The sequence below is a fragment of the Rana temporaria genome, chromosome 4 (genome assembly GCF_905171775.1).
Source record: "Rana temporaria chromosome 4, aRanTem1.1, whole genome shotgun sequence".
In the NCBI taxonomy this organism is placed as follows: domain Eukaryota; kingdom Metazoa; phylum Chordata; class Amphibia; order Anura; family Ranidae; genus Rana; species Rana temporaria.
In genome coordinates this window covers 200,720,429-200,742,642 of record NC_053492.1, presented here as the reverse complement: position 1 = coordinate 200,742,642, position 22,214 = coordinate 200,720,429, and the positions used below count along the sequence as shown (strand labels likewise).

At 47.8% G+C, this 22,214-nt stretch overlaps 1 protein-coding gene across 1 annotated transcript in view; it reads left to right on the top strand.

Moving 5' to 3' along the window:
• LOC120935690 (alkaline phosphatase-like) overlaps positions 1-22,214 on the top strand; it is an 84,854-nt gene that overhangs the window by 26,688 nt on the left and 35,952 nt on the right. Inside the window, exons 3-4 of the mRNA XM_040347743.1 lie at positions 14,410-14,525; positions 22,003-22,177. Coding sequence (XP_040203677.1) covers positions 14,410-14,525; positions 22,003-22,177 — 291 coding nt within the window. The remainder of the gene's footprint in view (positions 1-14,409; positions 14,526-22,002; positions 22,178-22,214) is intronic.

Below are 22,214 nucleotides of genomic sequence, written 5' to 3'. Positions count from 1 at the left end.
TCATCCAATGGGATCTCAGGAGACGGGACTTCCAAAACAGACGCTGCTGAGTAAACAGGAGATGCTCTTCATGTAATCTGACAGCGCTCATCCTGCCCCCTCCCTGTCCCCTCCAAGGCAGCGCCGATAAATACGGTATATATCTTTTGTCGCCCTGGGGGCCACAAACAATATATATATATATACAAATCCCCAGGGGGGGCATATTAAATCAACAGGGGGGCCACATTTGGCCCGCTGGCCGGACTTTGGACATGCCTGCTGTAGGTCAAAAGACATCCCATGGAACTACAGAGCCCAACCATTCATACAAGCGCTTGTGACTTCTGTAATGGGAGTCATAGACATCTGGTGAGTGAGGGCGCACGGAGGGAAGAATGGATCGCACAGACTGTGGTTTTTCAGCACTTGGCACATTTATTTCACAATTGAATATTTGAAGCTGCACTGGAAGATTATGAAATTATATTTATGAACTTTATCAGAATTTATGATTTTTTTTATGGACTAATTAGTTATGATTATGGTTTGTTTTTAATTTATTGCACTGTGGTTAATAATTTGTTAGTAATTAGCATTGGGTAGCGCTCTTATATTATAAGTATATATTCATCTTTACCATTGGTGTGCTCAACCTAAAGGGTCTACTATATACACTGGTGTTGGCAATTGATGTTTCTTGATCATACATCACGGGATACAGAGCCTTAATTACTTAAAGCGGATGTGCCACGGGAAAATAATATTAAAAGCCAGCAGCTACAAATACTGCAGCTGCTGACTTTTAATATTAGGACACTTACCTGTCCTGGAGTCCAGCACCGATCGCAGCAGAGCACGAGCGATCGCTTGTCTCTCTGCTGCTCCCCCCGCCATCCACGCTCAGGGAACCAGGAAGTGAAGCGCTGCGGCTTCACTGCCCGGTTCCCTACGGCGCATGCGCGAGTCGCGCCGCGCCAGCCGATTGGCTCCCGCTGTGTGCTGGGAGCCGAGTGTTCCCAGCACACAACGGGCGACAGACGGGATGTGACGGAATGCCCGTCTTTTGCCCGTATCGTGTGGCCAGAAGTGGGTGTAAATACCTGTCTTTAGACAGGTATCTGCACCCCCCTCCCCCTGAAAGGTGTCAAATGTGACACCGGAGGGGGGGAGGGTTCCGATCAGCGGGACTCCACTTTAGGGTGGAGAACCGCTTTAATGGGTTATGTAGTCACCACAGGTGATTGGACATGGGCAAACCCAATTAAAATTGAGTTCCTCCCCTATATAACCGCTCCCAAATGGAGAGTACCTCGATTTTTTTGCCAGTGTTAAGGTGGTTGGTCATGTTCAACATGTGCTAAGAAGAAAAATGCTCTTTTGATGGTCTGGCTATGGAGACCTAGGAGCTATAACTGGATCTATTCCTCGGGTTGATATTAAAGGCCTAAGATGGTTGGTACCCGGTCCTCATGTAAGAAGAAACAAGGTTTGCCTGTAATGTCTCTCTGCGGAGATCTGGGCTTTGGGATCCAGACATTGGTGTACTAATACATATGTGGCAGGAAAAGTTTCTGGCAGAGTCTTCTACAGGTCCAGGTATGAGGTTTTCTCTAATAAAACCCTTGGTAAACCTGAAGGTTGGCACAACTTGCCTGCCATGATGGGTGAAAGCTGTAACTACTTTTAGTAGCTTTCCTGCGGCGTGAATCAGGTAAGAAGAAGATCATTTTTATTTATGCATTATCTTCTTTGGAGTAGGATGTCTTTCCTGGTTCTCACCACTGGAGGGAGTAAGTGCAACCTGGTGTTTTCTTACATAGCCTTCCAGGATAACATGCTCATTAAAGTCCGTCAAATATAACACCACTCACCTCCTTACGCTGCAGGCTCTGCCACGATACGCATACATGGGTCCACAAGATGCCCCCCAGTAATCTCTCCCCCCTCTTCCTCGTTTCCTGGGCGCTGCCATGACAGCGACGCATGTGCGTGCGTGTCTGGGAGCGCGTTTTTCTGTCAGAATAGAGACATGGATAGGGAGGGCCAAAAGTGGTTGCTAGTGCCCGTGCGCAATGCAAGACACCTGTGTGCAGGTGCCAAGAGGCTGGTTCAAAAGCCCAGCACGCCAGAGCCTTCTGTAAGCGGCATGGACACAGAGCTGTGGGCTGTAAGCATCCCTGTGGATTGAACCAGGCAAACCTAAGACTCCTACTTGGCATCAGGTTGTGCAGTGAGCCGATATTTTTGTGCATTGTAAGACTATAGCACAACAGTGATTGCATTTATATTTGTGGATAGTACCTTTGCTTTGCAGTAAGGACTATTTCCCAGAGAAGAGGGTCTAGGGCGAGCAAAAGAGGCACCACAAAATCCCCATGTACGGCTAAGGATTCTGAGCTTGCCTGCAGTTTACCATCCCCCTCTGTCAGCATGATAGCAGCCTCACAGAATGAACCCCTGTCTGGTTTTGCAGCTTCTCCTATGGCAGCTACTGTATACGTCACTGAGGGCGCTTTAAAAGTTGCTCTGGATGGCCTGGAAGGAAGGATTGCTAATATTGTCGCAACCTCACTGAAAGATAGCAGAAAACAGGGTAGATCCTCTTCATCTGCTCTGGTTCTCTTTTCAGATCAGCCTTCTGAGGGTGAAAAATCCCTCTCTGGAAATGAGGATCATGTGCAGTCTGAGGACTCAGAGGATGAGAGGTTTCCTGCGACTTTTCAGTTGCTAAAGATGCAGGTGCAATATTATGCAGAGATGGTGCATGCCACTTACAAATTGCCTCCTGTTGAAGCTTCTATGCCCTCTGTTTCCTCTTTGGGATCCCCGAAATCCCCACAGGCTGCATGCGCCTTTCCAGGTCATTCCTTGCTGGATAAACTGATGTATGATGACTGGGTTCACCCAGATAAACAGTTTCCTAGCAGTTCTCCCTCCTTTATCCTACGGAGGAAGCAGGGCTCAAAATTTCAAGTCCTGAGCTACTAGCCAGGCCTCAAGAGTTACTCACCACCAGTTGCCCCACCTAATTCATACACTGCCCTGCGCCTAATTGCACCCGTAAACACGCTCTCGTAGATTATCTCATGGAATGACAATGTTTTATGCAGAATCAAATTACAAAATTCAATATTACCAACAACAACTTTAACAAAATGGGACAGGGCACTGGGGGCAGACCAGAGGGACAGGGCACTGGGGGCAGACCAGAGGGACAGGGCACTGGGGGCAGACCAGAGGGACAGGGCACTAGAACTGGGTCTCTTCCCCATTCTCTTGCTGTCTCCTCTGCAACTCCCATCCATCCTCTCTCTCTCTCTCCCATTCATCTCATCATCAGGAGCCTGTGTGTGCGGCTCCACGCTTGCATGTCCCCACTTCCCCCTTTTATTCAGGCTGGCAGAGAGGAGAGGAGCTGCAGCACAGCGGGAGGGAGTACAATCCAGCGCTGAGATCCACACAATTGCACAGCCATTGACACCATAGCACAGCGCACACTGACAGCGCATAGCACACATTGAGACCAGTCTGCTCACAGTGCTCAGGCTGAACTGCTGGACACTTACATAGAGCACAAGGAGAAGAAAACTGCACAAACTAGAAGGCTGCCACTCTCATGTCAGGACAACTTTCAGTGAGCCCTGCACCGGAGTGGTAACTTTTTCAATCCTCCACCTCACTCATTACTTTCTGCTCTCCAGCTACATTGGTCGGGGCCCGGGGGAGGGGGGCAGGCTCAGAGAGGTCATACTGTTAGGTCCCATGGTTTAATGAGAATTGTAAGGAGAGCACCTGTGTACTGCTCTGCCTGTGCGCGGCTCACCAGACTACTTTTCCCGAGCATGCACCTTTCCTCTTCGGCCGCCAATCTCATCGGGACTCTGAAGTGTAGGCACAGATTGGAGGGAGATTGGTCATGCAGCCCTGTCATCACTCGCCCCCAGCTTAAATCCACTCGCCAAATGCTAGTAGGCGAGTGGAAATTTTGAGGGCTGGAGGAAGGTTTCACCAAGAAACCTGACCTGTCCTTTAGACAACGCGCAGGGTTTTAAGGATCCAACTTATAAAAAGCTGAAGTCCTTATTAAAAGCCTCCTCTGCCATGGCTGGGGCTGTAGTACAACCTGCAGTTACAGCCATTGGTGTATGTCAGTTCCTCAAGGAACAAATGAAGCAGATGATTAACCCCCTCCCTACAGAAGAGATTGAGGTTCATGAGGACCTTCCTAAGGCCTTGTGCTTTGCAATTGATGCCATTATGGACTCTGTTCAACAAGCATCTCGCTTGAATCTCCTACAGGTACACATGCGTAGGTCCCTTTGGTTAAAACATTGGGAGGCCGAGGCTTCCTGCAAGAAATACTTAGCAGCGTTCCCCTTGGGGGAGAACGCCTGTTTGGAGATGACCTGGATAAATACATCCAAAAGATTACCGGAGGCAAGTCTACTCTATTGCTGGTTAAGAAAAAGAGTAAGCGTCCCTCATTTAAACGTACTCTTTCTCAAGCCCCTGGAAACTCAGTCTCCAGGCAGTCTAACACTAGGGGAAAAGCCCAGAGCCAAGCCCAAGGGCAGAAAAGAACTTGGGGTTCAAGGTCTAAACGGACCCCCAAAACTTCCCTATGAAGGAATGCCCCCGCTCGGCCGAGTGGGGGGGGTAGGCTGCTGCATTTTGCAAATGCCTGGCGAAACGAGGTTCAGGACAAGTGGGTCATCGCCACAGTGTCCTCAGGCTACAAGCTAGAGTTCAGAGTACATTCGCCACTCCGTTTTCTGAGATCAAGAATTGCCAAAGATCCAGAAAAAAAAGGCCTTTACTATTGGCTTTGGAACACCTGTTGTCCCAAGGGGTAATCTTGGAGTTAGCCCCAGAGGATCAGTGGTCAGGATTCTATTCAAACCTGTTCAGGGGAAGTGGTCCGGGGCCGAAAAGCTCCCACCCATCAACATTCTGGAGATTCAAGCAATTAATTTGGCCCTCAAAGTTTGGTATTTCAGACTGCAAGGCTGGCCTGTTCAGGTTCAGTCCGACAATGCTACGGCTGTAGCCTATATCAATCACCAAGGAGGCACCAGAAGTCTGGATGCCCAAAAAGAGGTGAATCACATCTTAGCATGGGCAGAAAGGCATATTCCTTGCTTATCTGCAGTCTTCATTCCAGGGGTAGAAAATTGGCAGGCAATTTTTTAAGCCGACAGCAACTAAGTCCAGGAGAATGGTCTCTAAACCCCGACATGTTTCAAATCATAGTCAGAAATGGGGAACCCCAGATGTGAACTTGGCTCAGATCTGTAAGACTGCTACTTGGTCTTCGGTCCATACATTTACTAAATTTTACCAGGTATATACACCCTCACTCACAGCAGATACCCACGTATGTAATATATATTACCTGACAAAATATACTCATACTTTGCTGTATTAAAAATAAATTACCATACACTACACCAGGGATATGCAATTAGCGGACCTCCAGCTGTTGCAGAACTACGATTCCCATGAGGCATAGCAAGACTCTGACAGCCACAAGCATGACACCCAGAGGCAGAGGCATGATGGGACTTGTAGTTTTGCAACAGCTGGAGGTCCGCTAATTGCATATCCCTGCACTACACTAATTCATTAGTATGGGTGCATTAACCATAGAATAGTGCAAAAATGTCAAGGTAATATATATTACATACGTGGTTATCTGCTGTGAGTGAGGATATTATATATATATATATATATATATATATATATATATATATATATATATATATTCTCTCTACCACACATCCAGGTTAGTGAGATCTAATATATACTCTTTTGCATATTATTTGCATTTTCTCAGTATCCGTTATTTAGGAATCAATCTCATAATGCTCTTAATGTAGTTTAATTTTGTTTATCATTGTATTTATGAACTCTACAATTATGATACACTTGCAGAGGGATTGTGGGAATGTTTTGATGACGGAGATGTACTGTATCTAATTGAAAAATTGCAACCAGAAGCAAGTGTATTAAGCTTGCGGGGACACCGTTGAGCCTATGGAGAGGCGATAGTGGAGATCATTCTTCCGCCCATAGTCGAAGGATGGTGTTTTACTTTCGCCCTGAGTTCACGTGGGGCGGATAAAAGGAGGGTTTGCTGTGCCGCACAGCCTATCCCATCAATTACATGACTAAGTCTTTTATGACAAAACAAGTCGGGGCATGGCTGTGCGGCAAACATCTGAAGTGAATGTGTGGCATATCAAGGCCGATCAAGGAAGCGGAGATCCAGGAAGGAACAGCGGGGAGGTGGTGAGCGATCAGTGGACACCTTGGGTCTGCCGTGACCAATATACTCGGTTTTCGGTTCATCTCTAAACGAGTGTTTGCTGTGCAGTTTATTGCTCTATTTTTTGAGATTCATGTGAGTGCTATATTTGTAGATTTAAGTGTGTTATTAAACTGATTTTACGGTATCACGCTATTTTGAGCACTTTTTTTATTTACATGCAGAGCTTTCTGGCAATGAATTGGTTGGAACTGGGATTATCTGCTATTATACGTACCAGTGAGGTGTTTTTGTACACGTTTACACGCCGAACACGAGAGTGTAAGGCAATTTGAGTTGGTGAGTTTTGCATCTGACAGGAGAGGATTTACTGACACCGGGTGTGGTGGAAGATTGAAAGCTATTATCATTATTTTTTCATAAACCTACTTGATGTGATATAGGGACTTATATTTAATTTATATTTAAACACATTTATATATATTTTTTGCAATTTGTGCACATATTCACTTTTGTCACATGGTGATGTTTATGGACATTATTTTTGAATAACCGTGAAAACTGATATTTCATCTGCTTATATTTTATTACACTAATTTTAGGGTTTTAGAATATGTTTTTCACAGATGTGAGAGGTTACCGCCTTCGGGTGTAGTGTGCTGCAGGCAGCAGTATAGATTCTCTGGCTTGATGGCGGTCTTATTCTGATCTGTGTCTCCCTCCCCTCAAATTTTAGCTATGGGAAATCCAATTAAGTAATTAAAGCGGAGGTTCAACCTAAAAACATGTATTTAACATTCCATTCAGCATAATTCCAACATTTACACTATGCCGTTTTTTTTTTTTTTTGCTGTACATACCGTCTTATTGTTATTTTCCACCCGGCTTCCGGGTTCTCACTCCCGCAGGAGTAGGCGTTCCTATGTAGAGGCTAGATGATTGACGCCTTGTGAAAAACGTCCTCCCAGCGCATAAGGCGCGTCACCAGTTTTCCAAAAGTAGCCAGCTCTATACGGCGCCTGCGCAGTCAGCTCTACAAGGCAGGCGCCGTATAGAGCCGACTAGCAGTTCGGCTACTTTCGGAAAACTGGTGACGCGCCTTATGCGCCGGGGGGAAGTTTTTCACAAGGCGTCAATCATCTAGCCTCTGCATAGGAACACCTACTCCCGCGGGAGTGAGAACCCGGAAGCCGGGTGAAAAATAACAATAAGGCTACTTTCGGAAAACTGTTGACGCGCCTTATGCGCCGGGGGGGATGTTTTTCACAAAGCGTCAATTATCTAGCCTTTGCATAGGAACGCCTACTCCCGCGGGAGTGAGAACACGGAAGCCGGGTGGAAAATAACAATAAGACGGTATGTACAGCAAAAAATAAAACGCATAGTGTAAATGTTGGAATTATGCTGAATGGAATGTTAAATACATGTTTTTATTATGAACCTCCGCTTGCGTGCGAAACGCGTCGGCTATCTACCTGTTCCTTTGTTGTACTTTGTGAAGTGATGTACTTGCTGTGTTTTTTTTTAATAAAAGACAAGAGTTTGGGGGGCGTGGTCTGGAGCTGCATGTAGCAGGACGTGCAGAGTGAGAGCTCCGCCGGAGACCTATCCTTTTTGACCGATCCTGGGGGAATCTCATCCCCACTACAACTTGCCTGCACTCCCCAGACGACCTACCTGCTGGTACGCACCCATGTCCCCTCCTAAGAGATCCGGGGCCCTGGCCAAACTTGCTCACCTCCGCCAGGACGGGCACGACACGGACGGGGAAGATGGCGCCGACTCGCCACGTGCGGAGGAGTCCCAGACCTCGGGAGACACAGCCAGAGTCCTGGAGGCAATTGCCCTGTGTCAAACGACCCTCACGTCCAGAATTGAGGAGGTGAAGATCGATGTCTCCCTGATCCGTCAAGACATCCAAAAGCTCCGTGACCGGGTGTCTGAAACAGAGCGTCGGGTCGACCAGGTGGAGGAAGGCCTGCACCCCCTCCAGGTCACTACGGAACAGCTACAATATCAGCTCAATGCCGTCTTGTCCAAGCAAGACGATATGGAGAACCGTCTTAGGAGGTGCAATCTCCGCTTTGTGGGCATCCCTGAACGATCGGAGGGTGCCGATCCCCCTACATTCCTCGAGAACCTTCTGGTCGGGACCTTTGGACGTGAGGCCTTCTCCTCGACATTCGTCGTGGAGCGAGCCCACCGCCTTGCCGCAAAGCCTCCTCCGGCCGGAGCCCCGCCGCGGACCTTCATCGCAAAATTCCTAAACTATCGCGACCGAGATGCGATCCTCCGGCTCACCCGCGAGAAGGGCAACATTCCCATTGGCAACGTGCAGGTGGCGGTGTATCCGGACTTCTCAGCCGAGGTCCAGAAAAAGAGAGCACGCTTCATCGAGGCCAAGCGACAACTCCGCATCCGACACCTTCCCTATGCGATGCTTTTTCCCGCGAGGCTTCGCGTGGTATGCGAGGGCAAGGTCCAGTTCTTTGAAGACCCTCAGGCAGTCCTGACCTGGCTCGACCAGCATGGAGCCCCCGGTTGGGCTCAGGCCTAGCACCCGCCTCCCTTGTTAGCCTCCGTCGCACAGCAACGGTCGACCCCGTCCCCTGGCTATCCTGCATCCCAGGCACACCCCCGGAACCGTAAGTTATCTGTTATGGCACCAGGGTCCCCGTTGATTCCCACCTTGCACAAACAGTCGGGGGGGCCTCGTCTCACCCCCTACCCGCGAAACTGAGGAATGTCCATCTCTCCCTTCCCCCTCCCCCCCCCTCCCCTTGCTTATTTTCCCGGCTGTTTTCCCTCATCTCTAACAGGCATCGTGACTTGAACCGCAGACCCCGGCCGGGGTCCCCGCCATTTTGTTGACAATACCCGCTGACTCGTCATCTCAGCGGTCCTTTCTCCCATGGACATCCTCCGCCTCTATGGCCCCCTGCAGAACCGTGAGTTGTCCCTGGTGCAAGGTTACCCCCTTTGTATATATATCCTCCGTTGTGTCAGGGTGGAAGTTGCACCACGGGCCTGGGGCTGTCTGATACTGTTGGTTCCCCTCTTAGTGTTTGATGTTCCCCCCCCTTTTTTGCTTTTACTGGTCTCTGGCGGCTCACCTGTACCTACAACCAGAGTTGCTGGGTTTCATCAACCCCCCCTGCTTAACTGTGTGCTTTTCAGCTTGGTCGCCCCCCCCGGCCCCACCAACGACATGGCTTCCCCGCTATGTGTACACACTGTAACCCACTTCAGGTTTCCCTGGCCAGCCTCTGCCCACCCATGTTTGGTGATCGGCAGTGTGATGGAGCTGCACCGCTGGTCCAGTGTTTATGCAGACTGTTCAGCTTCGGCTCTTATGTATATATGTTTTATTGTTTTTATTATTTTCTTTGCTTCATTTGACTTCATTCTGACATGTCTCCTATGCCCAGGCCTTCCACGTGCTCACCCGGCACTGGGAACAGCCTGGCTCCTCCATGATATGATACACTATGTGCTGCATTCGTTTAGAGGTTTCTATGATACTGTGCTGCCCCCTGGGTGTCCGACTGCTCATTATGCTCCCCCCTGCTTGCTATGGCTTCTCTTAAGATTCTAACGTGGAATGTTCGGGGACTTGGAGGTAAGGTGAAGCGAACTGCTGTCCTTTCCCATCTTAAAACCCTCCGACCTGATGTGTCCATCTTGGTCGAGACCCACCTAGCAGGCCAGACACAGCTATGCCTTAAGAGGCCCTGGGTTGGCTGGCTTTACCAAGCTCCATACACTTCCAACTCCCGGGGGATTGCTATCCTCGTAGCTAAGTCGGTGCAGTTTTGCCTACATTCCTTGCAGTCGGACCCCCAGGGCAGATCATTGTTTTTGCATGCAACTGTGGGAGGCCTTGAGCTTCTTCTCCTTGCCTTCTACATCCCTCCCCCATTCCAATTCACTATGCTTCAGGAGGGGGTGGCCTACATGGCCCGTTACCCCACGGTGCCGGCCATTTGGGCCGGCGATTTCAACATGGTGATCTCCCCGTCCCTAGACAGACTGAGCCCTACTGCTCCTCTCCTCCCAGCCCCTGACACTACTAGATTCGGGAAATTCCTTGCAGACTTCACCCTTACGGATACATGGCGCCACATGCACAAGACGCACACGCACTTTTCTTGTTTCACCCCCTCGCGCTCCGCCATGTCCCGTATCGACCTCATTCTTTCTACCCCCCCTATCCTCCCCCTCCTCCTCGAGGCAGAAATTGGCACTAGGGTCCTCTCTGACCACTCCCCATGCTGGATCAAGATTCGGCTCCCAGCCCCCCCCACCGCACGAATCTGGAAGCTAAACCCGTTCTGGCTTACTGTCTTACCCGACTTGGACTCGTTCCGACTCGAGTGGGACCATTTTTTCCACACAAATGCAAACTCCGCCTCCTTTGGTTCCGTTTGGGAAGCCTTTAAATCGCATGCCCGCCTGATACTATCTACGCGCATTAACAGACACAAAGCTACCTCCAAGGCGCTGCTCCGCCAGGCGGAGGAGCACCTTGATGCCCTAGAACATGACTTCCGGAGTGACCCCTCAGCGGCTAACGCCGCCCGTGTTCGGGTGCAAACTAGACTTACGGATCAGCTCCACTCTGAAAAAGCTAAGCAAGGCATCTTTTTCTGTAAGCAGCGTGTCTACGAATTTGGAGAGCGCGCTGGTAAGCTCCTTGCATACCTAGCCCACTTAGAATACAGACCCCCGGTGGTGGTCACACTCCAGTTGGCCTCTGGGTCCAGGGTAACTGACCCTGACCAGGTGGCCACGGAGTTCCGATCCTTCTACTCCGAACTGTACTCATCTACAGCACACCGCACTCGTGATGAGCTGTTGACCTTCCTTAACAGTATTACCTTCCCCAAGCTCTCACCCTCCCAGATAGCCCAACTCGAGGCCCCAGTTACCGAGAAATGCATCACGGAGGCCCTGTCGGCGCTGCCCACGTCCAAAACGCCCGGTTCCGACGGCCTGCCCCTTGAATTTTATACACAATACAGCGAGACCCTCGTCCCACGGCTTTGTCAGTTGTACAATCACATATTCGACACGGGCTCCCTCCCACCGTCCATGAGCGAGGCACTGATTGTCCTCATACCCAAACCGGGTAAAGACCCTCTATTCCCTGAATCCTATAGACCCATCTCCCTCCTTCAGCTCGATATCAAAATTCTAGCCAAAATCCTAGCCCTGCGTCTCAACAAAGTTATCCTCAGCCTCGTGCACCCAGATCAATCCGGGTTTATGCCAGGCAAAAACACGGCCTTCAATCTCAGGCGGTTACACATGAACCTCCAGGCGCACCACTCGGACATTGGGTCCAGGGTGGTCGTCAGTTTGGACGCGGCCAAAGCTTTCGACTCTGTCGAATGGGCATACCTGTGGGAATGCCTGAATAATTTCGGGTTCGGCCCCAATTTCGTTAAGTGGCTCCAACTCCTCTACCACTCTCCCTCGGCGCGTATCCAGGTCAACGGCCGAACCTCAGCCCCCTTCTCTCTCTCCCGCGGCACGCGGCAGGGGTGCCCTATTTCTCCCCTGCTGTATGCATTGGCCGTAGAACCCCTTGCTATTGCCCTCAGAGCCCACACTGACATCAAGGGCCTCCGCTGTGGTCGGCTGACCGAGGTCGTCAGCCTCTATGCGGACGACATGCTCTTGTACCTCGCTGACGCGGGGCCCTCGCTTCGGACAGCCCTCCGGGTTATCACGGAGTTCGGCTTGTACTCCGGACTCCGGATAAACTGGTCCAAATCTCAAATCCTTCCCCTGGACCTCGGTGCTCCCACCGCCGACCAGGCCTCCCTCCCCCTGATTAGAGCTAGCACTATCAAATATCTAGGTGTCACGATCTCCAGGTCCCTCTCTGACTATATCACCCTTAATGTTGAACCCCTATTTACTCTGCTCAAACTCAAAACACAAGTCTGGTCCCGTCTCCCACTTGGGGTGACGGGCCGCATCAACCTCATTAAGATGATCCTTCTCCCCAAACTGCTCTACGTTTTCTGGCAAGCCCCACTGTATCTCCCACCACGCATCTTTAAGGCCATGGAAGCTATTCTCAACTCCTTCATCTGGGGCTCCTCCCGTCACAAACTGTCCTGGCAGGTCCTGAAGTGTCCTACTGAACTAGGCGGAGCTGCGCTCCCAGACCTACTTCTCTACTACCTAGCTTCCCAGCTCTCGCATTTCTTTCATATCAATCGGTCCGACAGGAACCGCTACTCCACTCTGGTCTGTTCTCATGCCTCGGGCCCCCTGTTTCATCCCTTCCAACTCCTATTCCGCGCCCCCCGTGCCCTCCCCCCTCGCTCGGACACAGCCGGACATATGCTCTTCCATCACTGCAAGGTCTGGCAGCTGGCTCTGCGCATCGGTGCAGCTCCCTCCCCTCACTCCCACACTCCTCTCTGGGACAATCCCCTTTTACCTGAGCTTGCCTCCATCCCCGACCGCGGCCTGTGGATTAACAGGGGAGTTATCTACCTGTCACAGGCGGTGACTCGGGGTTCGGTCAGGTCGTTTCAGTCCCTCAAAACTAAATTTACATTACCCAATTACATGCTCTTTCGTTACCTCCAACTTCGACACGCACTCAATACACAGTTTGAAGGCCCCATACCGGCCCTCGAGATTCCCCTCCCTGTGGATATAGTATCGGGATCGGACGGCCGAAAACTAATTTCCCAACTATATACATACCTCCTTCAGCCGGCCGCGGCCGCTATGGCCCTCCGCCTGAAAGCACGGTGGGAACCTGACCTGGGCACGCTGACCGACGAGAATTGGGGTGAGGCCCTTACTAACTGCAGGACAGTCTCCCCCAAGCTCTCTGACCGCCTCACTCACCTATTTATTCTCCACAGATCATACTTGACCCCACATCGCCTCTCTAAATTCCGACGAGACCATGACCCTAACTGCCCCAGCTGCGGCCACCCCGACGCGTCCTTCTTTCATCTGCTCTGGACCTGTCCGCCCATACAGGGATACTGGACCCAGGTGGTCCGATTCCTCCACGACCGCATGGGCTCCCCCGTATCGGTCTGCCCACGTCAATGTGTGCTGGGGCTCCTCTCGCTCCCCGAAAGCCGAAAATACCTTAACACATTTTTGCAGGAAACATTATTCCTCGCTAGGATGCAGATTGCTAGGAAATGGATGAGAGGGGCACCACCCACCCTACAACAGTGGATTAGAGCTGTCAACATCACCCTCCCCTACAAAAAAATAATGTACTCCCGTCAAAGATGCCCAAAAAAGTATAACAAGATTTGGGACAAGTGGCTAGAAGAACCTTCCACCTGGTCCTCTGGGAATTAGACGCTATCCCCACTCGCTACCTATTCTCCCCCACCCTCTCCTCCCCAACCCCCCACCTCCCTTGGCCCCCTCCTAATGGCAGTGACTTCCCCCTGTCTGTGTGCCCGGCGCCACCGCGCTCTAGCCGTGTTGTGTCTCCCTCTCCTACCTGAAACCATTTACTCCTCATGTCACCCTACCTCAATGTGTATCAACTATGCATATCCCTATGTATGTCAAATGAATGATATCTGCACTTGTAGTGCATGTTGCACTTCTGACCCGATTGTTTACATACTTTTATTCTATGCTCAATAAAAGTCGTTTTGATTTAAAAAAAGACAAGAGTTTGGTCATTGGAGTGCGGCTATCCATCCTCTTTCTTCGTATCTTATGCATGGTCAGTGCATCGCCAGGACCCACGGTATCCTGAGTCAGTCCATCTCTACATAGTGACCCACCTGGAGCGGTGATCCCTTCTCTTCTCTATTGCTTATTGCTTTGCTACAAAACGGAGGTACTCTCCATTTGGGAGGGGTTATATAGGGGAGGAACTCAATTTTAATTGGGTTTGCCAGTGTCCAATCACCTGTGGTGACTGCATAACCCATTAAGTAATTAAGGCTCTGTGTCCCGTGATGTAATCCTCAAGAAAAGGATTTTTACAGGTAAGCTGTATTAAAAAATCCTATTATTTATAACATCAGATGCTAGAAAATTCAATTGGCCATACATATTAGGAATGGTACAATAAAAAAAATATGTTCTAAAAAGTGACATGGTTATAGTCTCCATTTTCTTCATCCATCTCTTTATTGCTTTACATTTTGTTATAGGAATGGGTGTCACCACAATATCTGCAGCTCGTGTATACCAGGGACAATTGGAAGGGCAGCCTGGAGAGGAAAACATTTTGGAGATGGAGAAATTTCCTTATGTTGCACTTTCTAAGGTAAATAGTTCTGTAAACCTCTTACAGTATTCTCATGTATTATTGTCGGATCATGATTCCTGTGGTTCTTCTTATTATGTTATTTTTAAATATGTACTTGCAAAAGTGTGTCCATTTATTGCAGGAAGTGAAATACACTGTACACTCATCACACGATACTATGCACTCCACATTTAGCATTCCTCCCTGTGTACCCTATACACTCAGTCCACTCCACTGTACATTTAGCTCACTCTACCATGTACTAATATACCTTATATACATTTTATTATCATACCCGAGAACTTGCTGGAATCGACCTGGCCATGCAGGTCTTTTGCTACAGTTGATGGGTCATTGCCAGAATCAATTACATCTTCAGAATTTTGGTTCCGAAGATGCAAACAATGCAGGGAACCTTTATGCACTCAGCACACAACACCATGCAACCCTTGTACATTTAGCACACCCATTATGTATCCATATATAGTCAGTGAACCCCACTATGCACCCTTACTATATTCAGTACACTTTACTGTGCACCCCTATACACACAGGGCTCCTGTCAGAGGATCACCAGGCTTACCTGTGAAGTTCTAGGCAGCACTGTACATTCTGCCCAGCTGCATTCATTTTTTCCAGGCTTCTCTTTGACATGACGTTCCTTCACCTGACTTTCTTGCCCCTCCCAGGCCTAGTCTTGTTCACACTAGACTCCGTTAAAGCGGATGTGCCACTAAAAAAATATATTAAAAGCCAGCAGCTACAAATACTGCAGCTGCTGACTTTTAATATAAGGACACTTACCTGTCCTGGAGTCCAGCGCCGATCGCAGCAGATGACGAGCGATCGCTCGTCACCCTGCTGCTCCCCCCTCCATCCACGGTGAGGGAACCAGGAAGTGAAGCGCTCCGGCTTCACTGCCCGGTTCCCTACGGCGCATGCGCGAGTCGCGCTGCGCCCGCCGATTGGCTCCCGCTGTGTGCTGGGAGCCGAGTGTTCCCAGCATACAACGGGGGACGGACGGGAAGCGGAGAAAAAACCCGTCCTTTGCCCGTATCGTAGGGCCGGAAGTGGGTGCAGATACCTGTCTGTAGACAGGTATCTGCACCCCCCTCCCCCCTGAAAGGTGTCAAATGTGACACCGGAGGGGGGGAGGGTGCCGATCAGCGGGACTCCACTTTAGAGTGGAGATCCGCTTTAAGTAATACCGCGTACAGACGATTAGACATTCTGAAAATATAACCGTGGAGTTTTTTTCCGACGGATGTTGGCTCAAACTTGTCTTCCATACACACGGTCACACAAATGTTGTCGGAAATTCCGAACGGCAAAAACGCGGTCACGTACAACACGACGGCACTATTAAAGGGAAGTTCAATACCAGTCGTTTTAGTAGACGTTTGGTGAGAGATGATTCGCGCCTTTCAGCCTCATGCTTTTTAGTCCGTTACAGCGTGACGAATGTGCTATCTCCATTACGGACACTAGTTTTATCAGACCAAGCGCTTGCGTCTCGTACTTGATTCAGTGAATATGTGGAATTTTGTGTGTCGGAAATGTCTACACACGATCGGAATTTACGAGAACGGATTTTGTTGTCGGAATATTTGAGAACCAGTTCCCATCGAACATTTGTTGTCAGAAATTCTGAGCGTGTGTACGCAACATAAGAGTGTGTAATGTGTAGGGGCTACCTCTCATTCACCTTTAAGTTTTTATATTTAATATAATTATGGTATTTTTGTATTTATGCATTAAGGCTAAATTATGGACAAATGCTATGAGACAAATTCAAATATAACGTGAAACAATGGGGTTGATTTACTAAAACTAGAAAGTGCAAAATTTGGCGCAGCTCTGTATAGAAACCAACCAGCTTCCAGTTTTTTTGTTTTTTTTGTCAAAAATTAACAAACAAGCAGAAGTTAGAAGGTGATTGGCTTTGATGCAAAGCTGCACCAGATTTTGCACTCTCCAATTTTTGTAAATCAACCCCAATGAGTCCCTGTTATGTTCTCACTACACGTTTGCCCCTGGCGTATATGTAGCTCAACATACAGTTAAACCTTGCATCCTAAATAACCAGACTGTCTGTAACTTTGGATCTTTATTACGATGAACAGGTGGTGGCCATATAAGATGCGTATGAATAATGGTGAAACTAGAGATAAACAAATAAATGAACATATAAGAATTATATGAACACAAACAAATGTCTACTAGGCATATAGATAAACAGTCTTTATCCTACCAGCGATGCTGTCCCAGGAGGATCAAGATCTAGGAAATGTGGTGCAAGCTTAGCTGACTCCATGTAGACTGTCCAGTGGAAAAGAGATGAAAGAGTGATGATAGGAAGTGAAGACAGTTTTCAGTAACATGACAGGAAATGTACATTACCATAGAACATTGCCCATCAACAGTCCTTTGTTAAGAGTGACATCTAGTGGACAATATTTGACTTACAAGTCCAGAAGATATTACTGTATTTCCTTGTAGCCAAAGGCATGACAGTCCCTGTGCTGTTGCAGTTTTAGGGAGGTTATGTAGAACTCACCACATTTTATGCTTGGCGACAGGTCTCCTTTATAGCCACCCTTACTGTGTCTTGACCAAATACCAGGAGAAGTTTTGATTACCCAAAAAACAATTGTGCACCAAATTTAACTGCATAGTTCTCCTTCAGTATACGGCTTACATTTTGCCCATATGTTGGCAAATTCAATTTTAACATTTTAAAACCATGCAGGTCATGGTGAGAAGGCATTAAGGCAGGAGTGGCAAACCTTTTGAAGGGCTAGGGCCACTTAAGTAACTTGGTAACCGGTCATGAGCTACAACGGGTCCCCTTCTGTTTTTTTTTTCAGCGGATTGGATTGGAGGTAGATGGGTGTAAACGGACACAAGTTTGTTTACATCTGTCTCTCCATAGAGATGAATGGAGGGTCTGACTGGGTCCACCTGAAAAACGTACAGGCGGACCCAATCGAGACAGTCGTGTGAAAGGGGCCTAAGGCTGCTTTCACACTGATGCGCTGCGTTTTACATATACAGCGGGTGCAGCACAGAGCATCTGTGGCTTTCCTGTGGGTTACCTGCACTTTGCGATAGAATTCTATTATATTCTGCAAGTGTGGTGCACTTTCTGAAAGTGTACCAAAACTCCTGCATTCAGGCGTTTTGATGTGCTTTTAGAAAGCGCAACAAACCCACAGGTAATAACAGAAGTCTATGGTTTAGAGCAGGTAACACGCAGATCAATTTGAAAGCAGCCCAGAGTAACCAGTGCAGAGAACAGATATCCCCAATGCTGTTTGATTTTAATAAGAAAACTGGCCTCAATTTTCCTCAAGATTCCTACAGGTATCTGTCCCAAGCTGTTGCTGTCCCAGGCGGGTATCGCTGGCTGTTGCTGTCCCATGCGGGTATCGCTGGCTGTTGCTGTCTCAGACAGAGTGCATTTGGTATCACTTCACCTGTGACAGGAGTCGGCGCTATACCAGAAGCATCGGCTCTGATCTTTACTGCAATCGCATGCTTCCTCTACCGCCAACTCCATTCTTAACACTGATGCTGCCGAGTTGTATTGGATCAGGAACCCGTGATCTGGGCTTGCCAACCTGCTATCCCAGTCAGAGTAGGAGGTCCAGCGGTTGGGCACCCCTGCATTAAGGAAATCAAAAAGCCTTCACTCTAATCAGTGCATAGCACAGTGGAGCCTTCTTAAAACAGAAAGTGTTCACATGTCTCATTCCATCACATAAGAGGATTATTCCTTGTTTCAAGACAGTGGTCAGAGCCATAAAAATCATTTCTTTTCACCCCAAACAGCCAAATGTACTTTCAGAACTGCTGGCTTATGGTGCAACTATAACCTAATAGTATACAGTCATTTATACCAAACAGCATACAGTTGTTTCAGGCAACAAATTTTAGAATAGTGGGTGGAATCATGCAAATCATTACTTTATGTTCCAAACAGTCAAATGCACACCCAGAACTGCAGGTGTTTAGTGCAACTATAGCAGAATATTATTGAGCCATTGACCCGGATTCACATACATTGGCGCATATTTATGCTGGCGTAGCGTATCTAATATACGCTACGCCGACATAGCGCAGAGAGGCAAGCACCGAATTCACCAAGCACTTGCCTCCCAAACTGCGCTGGGTTCCCTCGGCGTAAGCCGTCGTAAGTGGAAGTGGGGGTGAGCCATGCTAATGAGGCGTGACCCCATGCAAATGATGGGCCGAGTGCTATACAAGTACTTAAAACGAACGGCGCATGCGCCGTCCCGTGGATGTATCCCAGTGCGCATGCTTAGAATCACGTTAGAACTACTCCCTAAGATACGACGGATCACTGCCTACGATGTGAACGTAACCTACGCCCAGCCCTATTCACCTAGTACGTAAACAACGTAAAATACGACGGCTGTGTTCCCTGGTCCATACCTTAGCATGAGTTGCGCCTCATATATGGGGAATAACTTTACGCCGGATGTACGACTTAACGACGTATCTCCCTCATTTCCATATTTGAATAGGAAATTAATGGGAGCGCCCCTGGCGGCCAGCGTAAATATGCACCCACGAAACGCTGGCGGAGGAAAGTAATGTCGGTCGGAGGAAGCCTATTTTCAGGCGTATCTTGGTTTCAGAGTCCAGCACATAGATACGACGGCGCATATTTGCACTTATGCGGCGTATCTGTAGATACGTCGGCGTAAGTGCTTTGTGAATCCGGGCCATTGTTTTTAAACTGCATACAACAGTTTAAAGTAGAGTTACACCCTAAAATGTCTGACCCCTCCGCTGCCCCCCCCACTGACTTCTGGGAGACACACAGGTCCCAGAAGACAGCAGGGACCAGTGAGATTGCGCAGCGCAACTCGCGCATGCACAATAGGGAACCAGGAAGTGAAGCCTCAAGGCTTCACTTCCTGATTCCCTTATCGAAGATGGCCACGCCTCCACCCGAGAGCCAAGGGACAGATCGACTTTGGTTGAGGACAGGTAAGTGTCCATATGTTAAAAGTCAGCAACTGCAGTATTTGTAGCTGCTGACTTTTAAGAAAACATTTTTTGACGGAACTCTGCTTTAACCACTTGACATCCGGGCCTATTTTGGCACTTTTCTCCTTCATGTAAAAATCACAATTTTTCCCTAGAGGGGGTAGTCTTATACAGTGAGTATATCCCAAAACCAAAATTTTTCCTGGAAAATTAGGGGGTCGTCTTATACGCCCAGTCGTCTTATACGCCGGAAAATACGGTATATATATATATATATATATATATATATGTATAAAACAGAAATAAATATAAAGATTCCTTCACGAATCTCAGTCAGACAGTAGTTTATAAAGTTGGGGTTAAATATATGTGGTGTATATATATATATATATATATATATATATATATATATATATATATATATATATATGTGTATAAAACAGAAATAAATATAAATATATATATATATATATATATATATATATATATATATACACCACATATATTTAACCCCAACTATATATATATATATATATATATATATATATATATACACCACAGATATTTAACCCCAACTTTATAAACTACTGTCTGACTGAGATTCGTGAAGGAAGGTATATCTACCGTATCGGCTGCACCACCTCACCATCCTGACCCCTAGCCGTGATCCCACCAGCTCAGGGACGAACTGTTGCCACCTTCATGCCACTGCAGCCCGATGATCGGTAGCCCATTATTTTCAACTAGGGAGGGTACCCATACCAAGATACGTCCAACCCGTCCCCACACCATAATCTGTTTACCTTCACCATTCCAACCTCCACGAACCCGAGACCCATGCGCACATGCCCCTACTACACACAACCGCACAACCCATACAACCAAACAGGGAGGGTGGGTGGGAAAAAATCCCCTCCCTCTACCCAGGGTCAATATTAACTCCTGCTCCTCCCCATTCCCACTGACCAACACTCCCCCTCCCCTTTACTCCTAGACCACTTTCTATAGCACTTCCTTGTGCTCTCCCCACAGCTGTCCCCAGTCATGTTGGCCCTTTACCCAGGTTCCCTTTAGCTCCGGACCTGTTCTGGACCATTCATGATGCCATGCAAATCATAACTTCAAATTCCAAACAGCCAAATGCACATCCAGAACAACTGGTGTATAGTGCAAATATAGCCGAATATTATAGAGCAATTTATCCCAGAACAGGAAGAGTCCTATTATCAGAGTTCAGGTTCTGGCTTCATTACCCTGACTGGATACCACGTGTTCCTAGGAGATCGAGCTACAAACAAATGGCCACTGCCCCACCTAGGAGAGCTAAATCTTGCAGCAGGCCCTCCTGCTAGTTCCCATGTGGAAGAGCCTCTCTCTAAAGCTATGGGCCACAAATACATGACCATTAACACCCAGGATAACAACATTAATACCTTCCTACCTATTTGGGCAGCCTGCTAACACACATTACTGTACATAAAACAGTAAAATTCACATTTACATAATACCAGAAGGGTTACCAGTAACATGTTAAGCCTCGTACACACGATCAGTCCATCCGATGAGAACGGACCGATAGACCGTTTTCATTGGTTAACCGATGAAGCTGACTGATGGTCCGTCGCGCCTACACACCATCGGTTAAAAAAACGAACATGTCAGAACGCGATGACCTAAAACACAACGACGTGCTGAAAAAAACGAAGTTCAATGCTTCCAAGCATGCGTCGACTTGATTCTGAGCAAGCGTGGATTTTTAACCAATGGTTAAATTTAAAGCAAGTTGGCTTTTTTTTAACTGATGGTTAAATAACCTATGGGGCCCACACACGATCGTTTTTGACCGATGAAAACGATCCATCATACCGTTGTCCTCTGGTTAACCTATCGTGTGTACGAGGCCTTACACATACTATAATTATAGCAGTGCCAATACCACATACAGCAACACAAATAAGCTTTATTCTACACCCTAACACCTGTAAGCACCTGCTTACAAGGGTGCTGTGTTGAAAATGTTATAGATTGGCAACGCTCATCCTCATATTGATCAGCGGTTTCAAATTAATAATACCTACTGCAGTAGGGAACAGACACAACGAGCTACAATCAGCATCCTACCAAATAGCTGTTCTGTTAATTAGGCACAGTTGAAGTTTCTTTCATACATTCTTGTGTAGGTATCACATTAATATTATGATTGTACTTTTTAGGTAACAAGAGGAGCTACATAGGCAGGCTAATTTCTTACCAGGACTTGAAGAATGCAAATACGTAATCAAAACATTATTAGTGCCATGTGCAGCATGAGTGCAGTGTGCAATACATATGCAAAGCATAAAAAATAGAATACAGTTCCATATAGAATTTACAATTTATTTCACAGGTGCAAACCTAGCTACACTCGTACAGCAAGATTATCAAAATATTGTAGTAATTTAAATGAAGCCTGTTGTTTTTTTACTTTTTGTTATTGTAGGTGTACAATGTAGATGCACAGGTTCCAGACAGTGCAGGTACAGGAACAGCCTATTTATGTGGGGTAAAGTCTAATTCTGGGATGCTGGGTGTGAGTGCAGCTGCGCGACATGGAGTCTGCACTAGTGCCAACGGAAATGAAGTGACCTCCATACTTCACACAGCAAAGCAGGCGGGTGAGTGGCTACTATGCAAATTTGTTATCTCTACAGG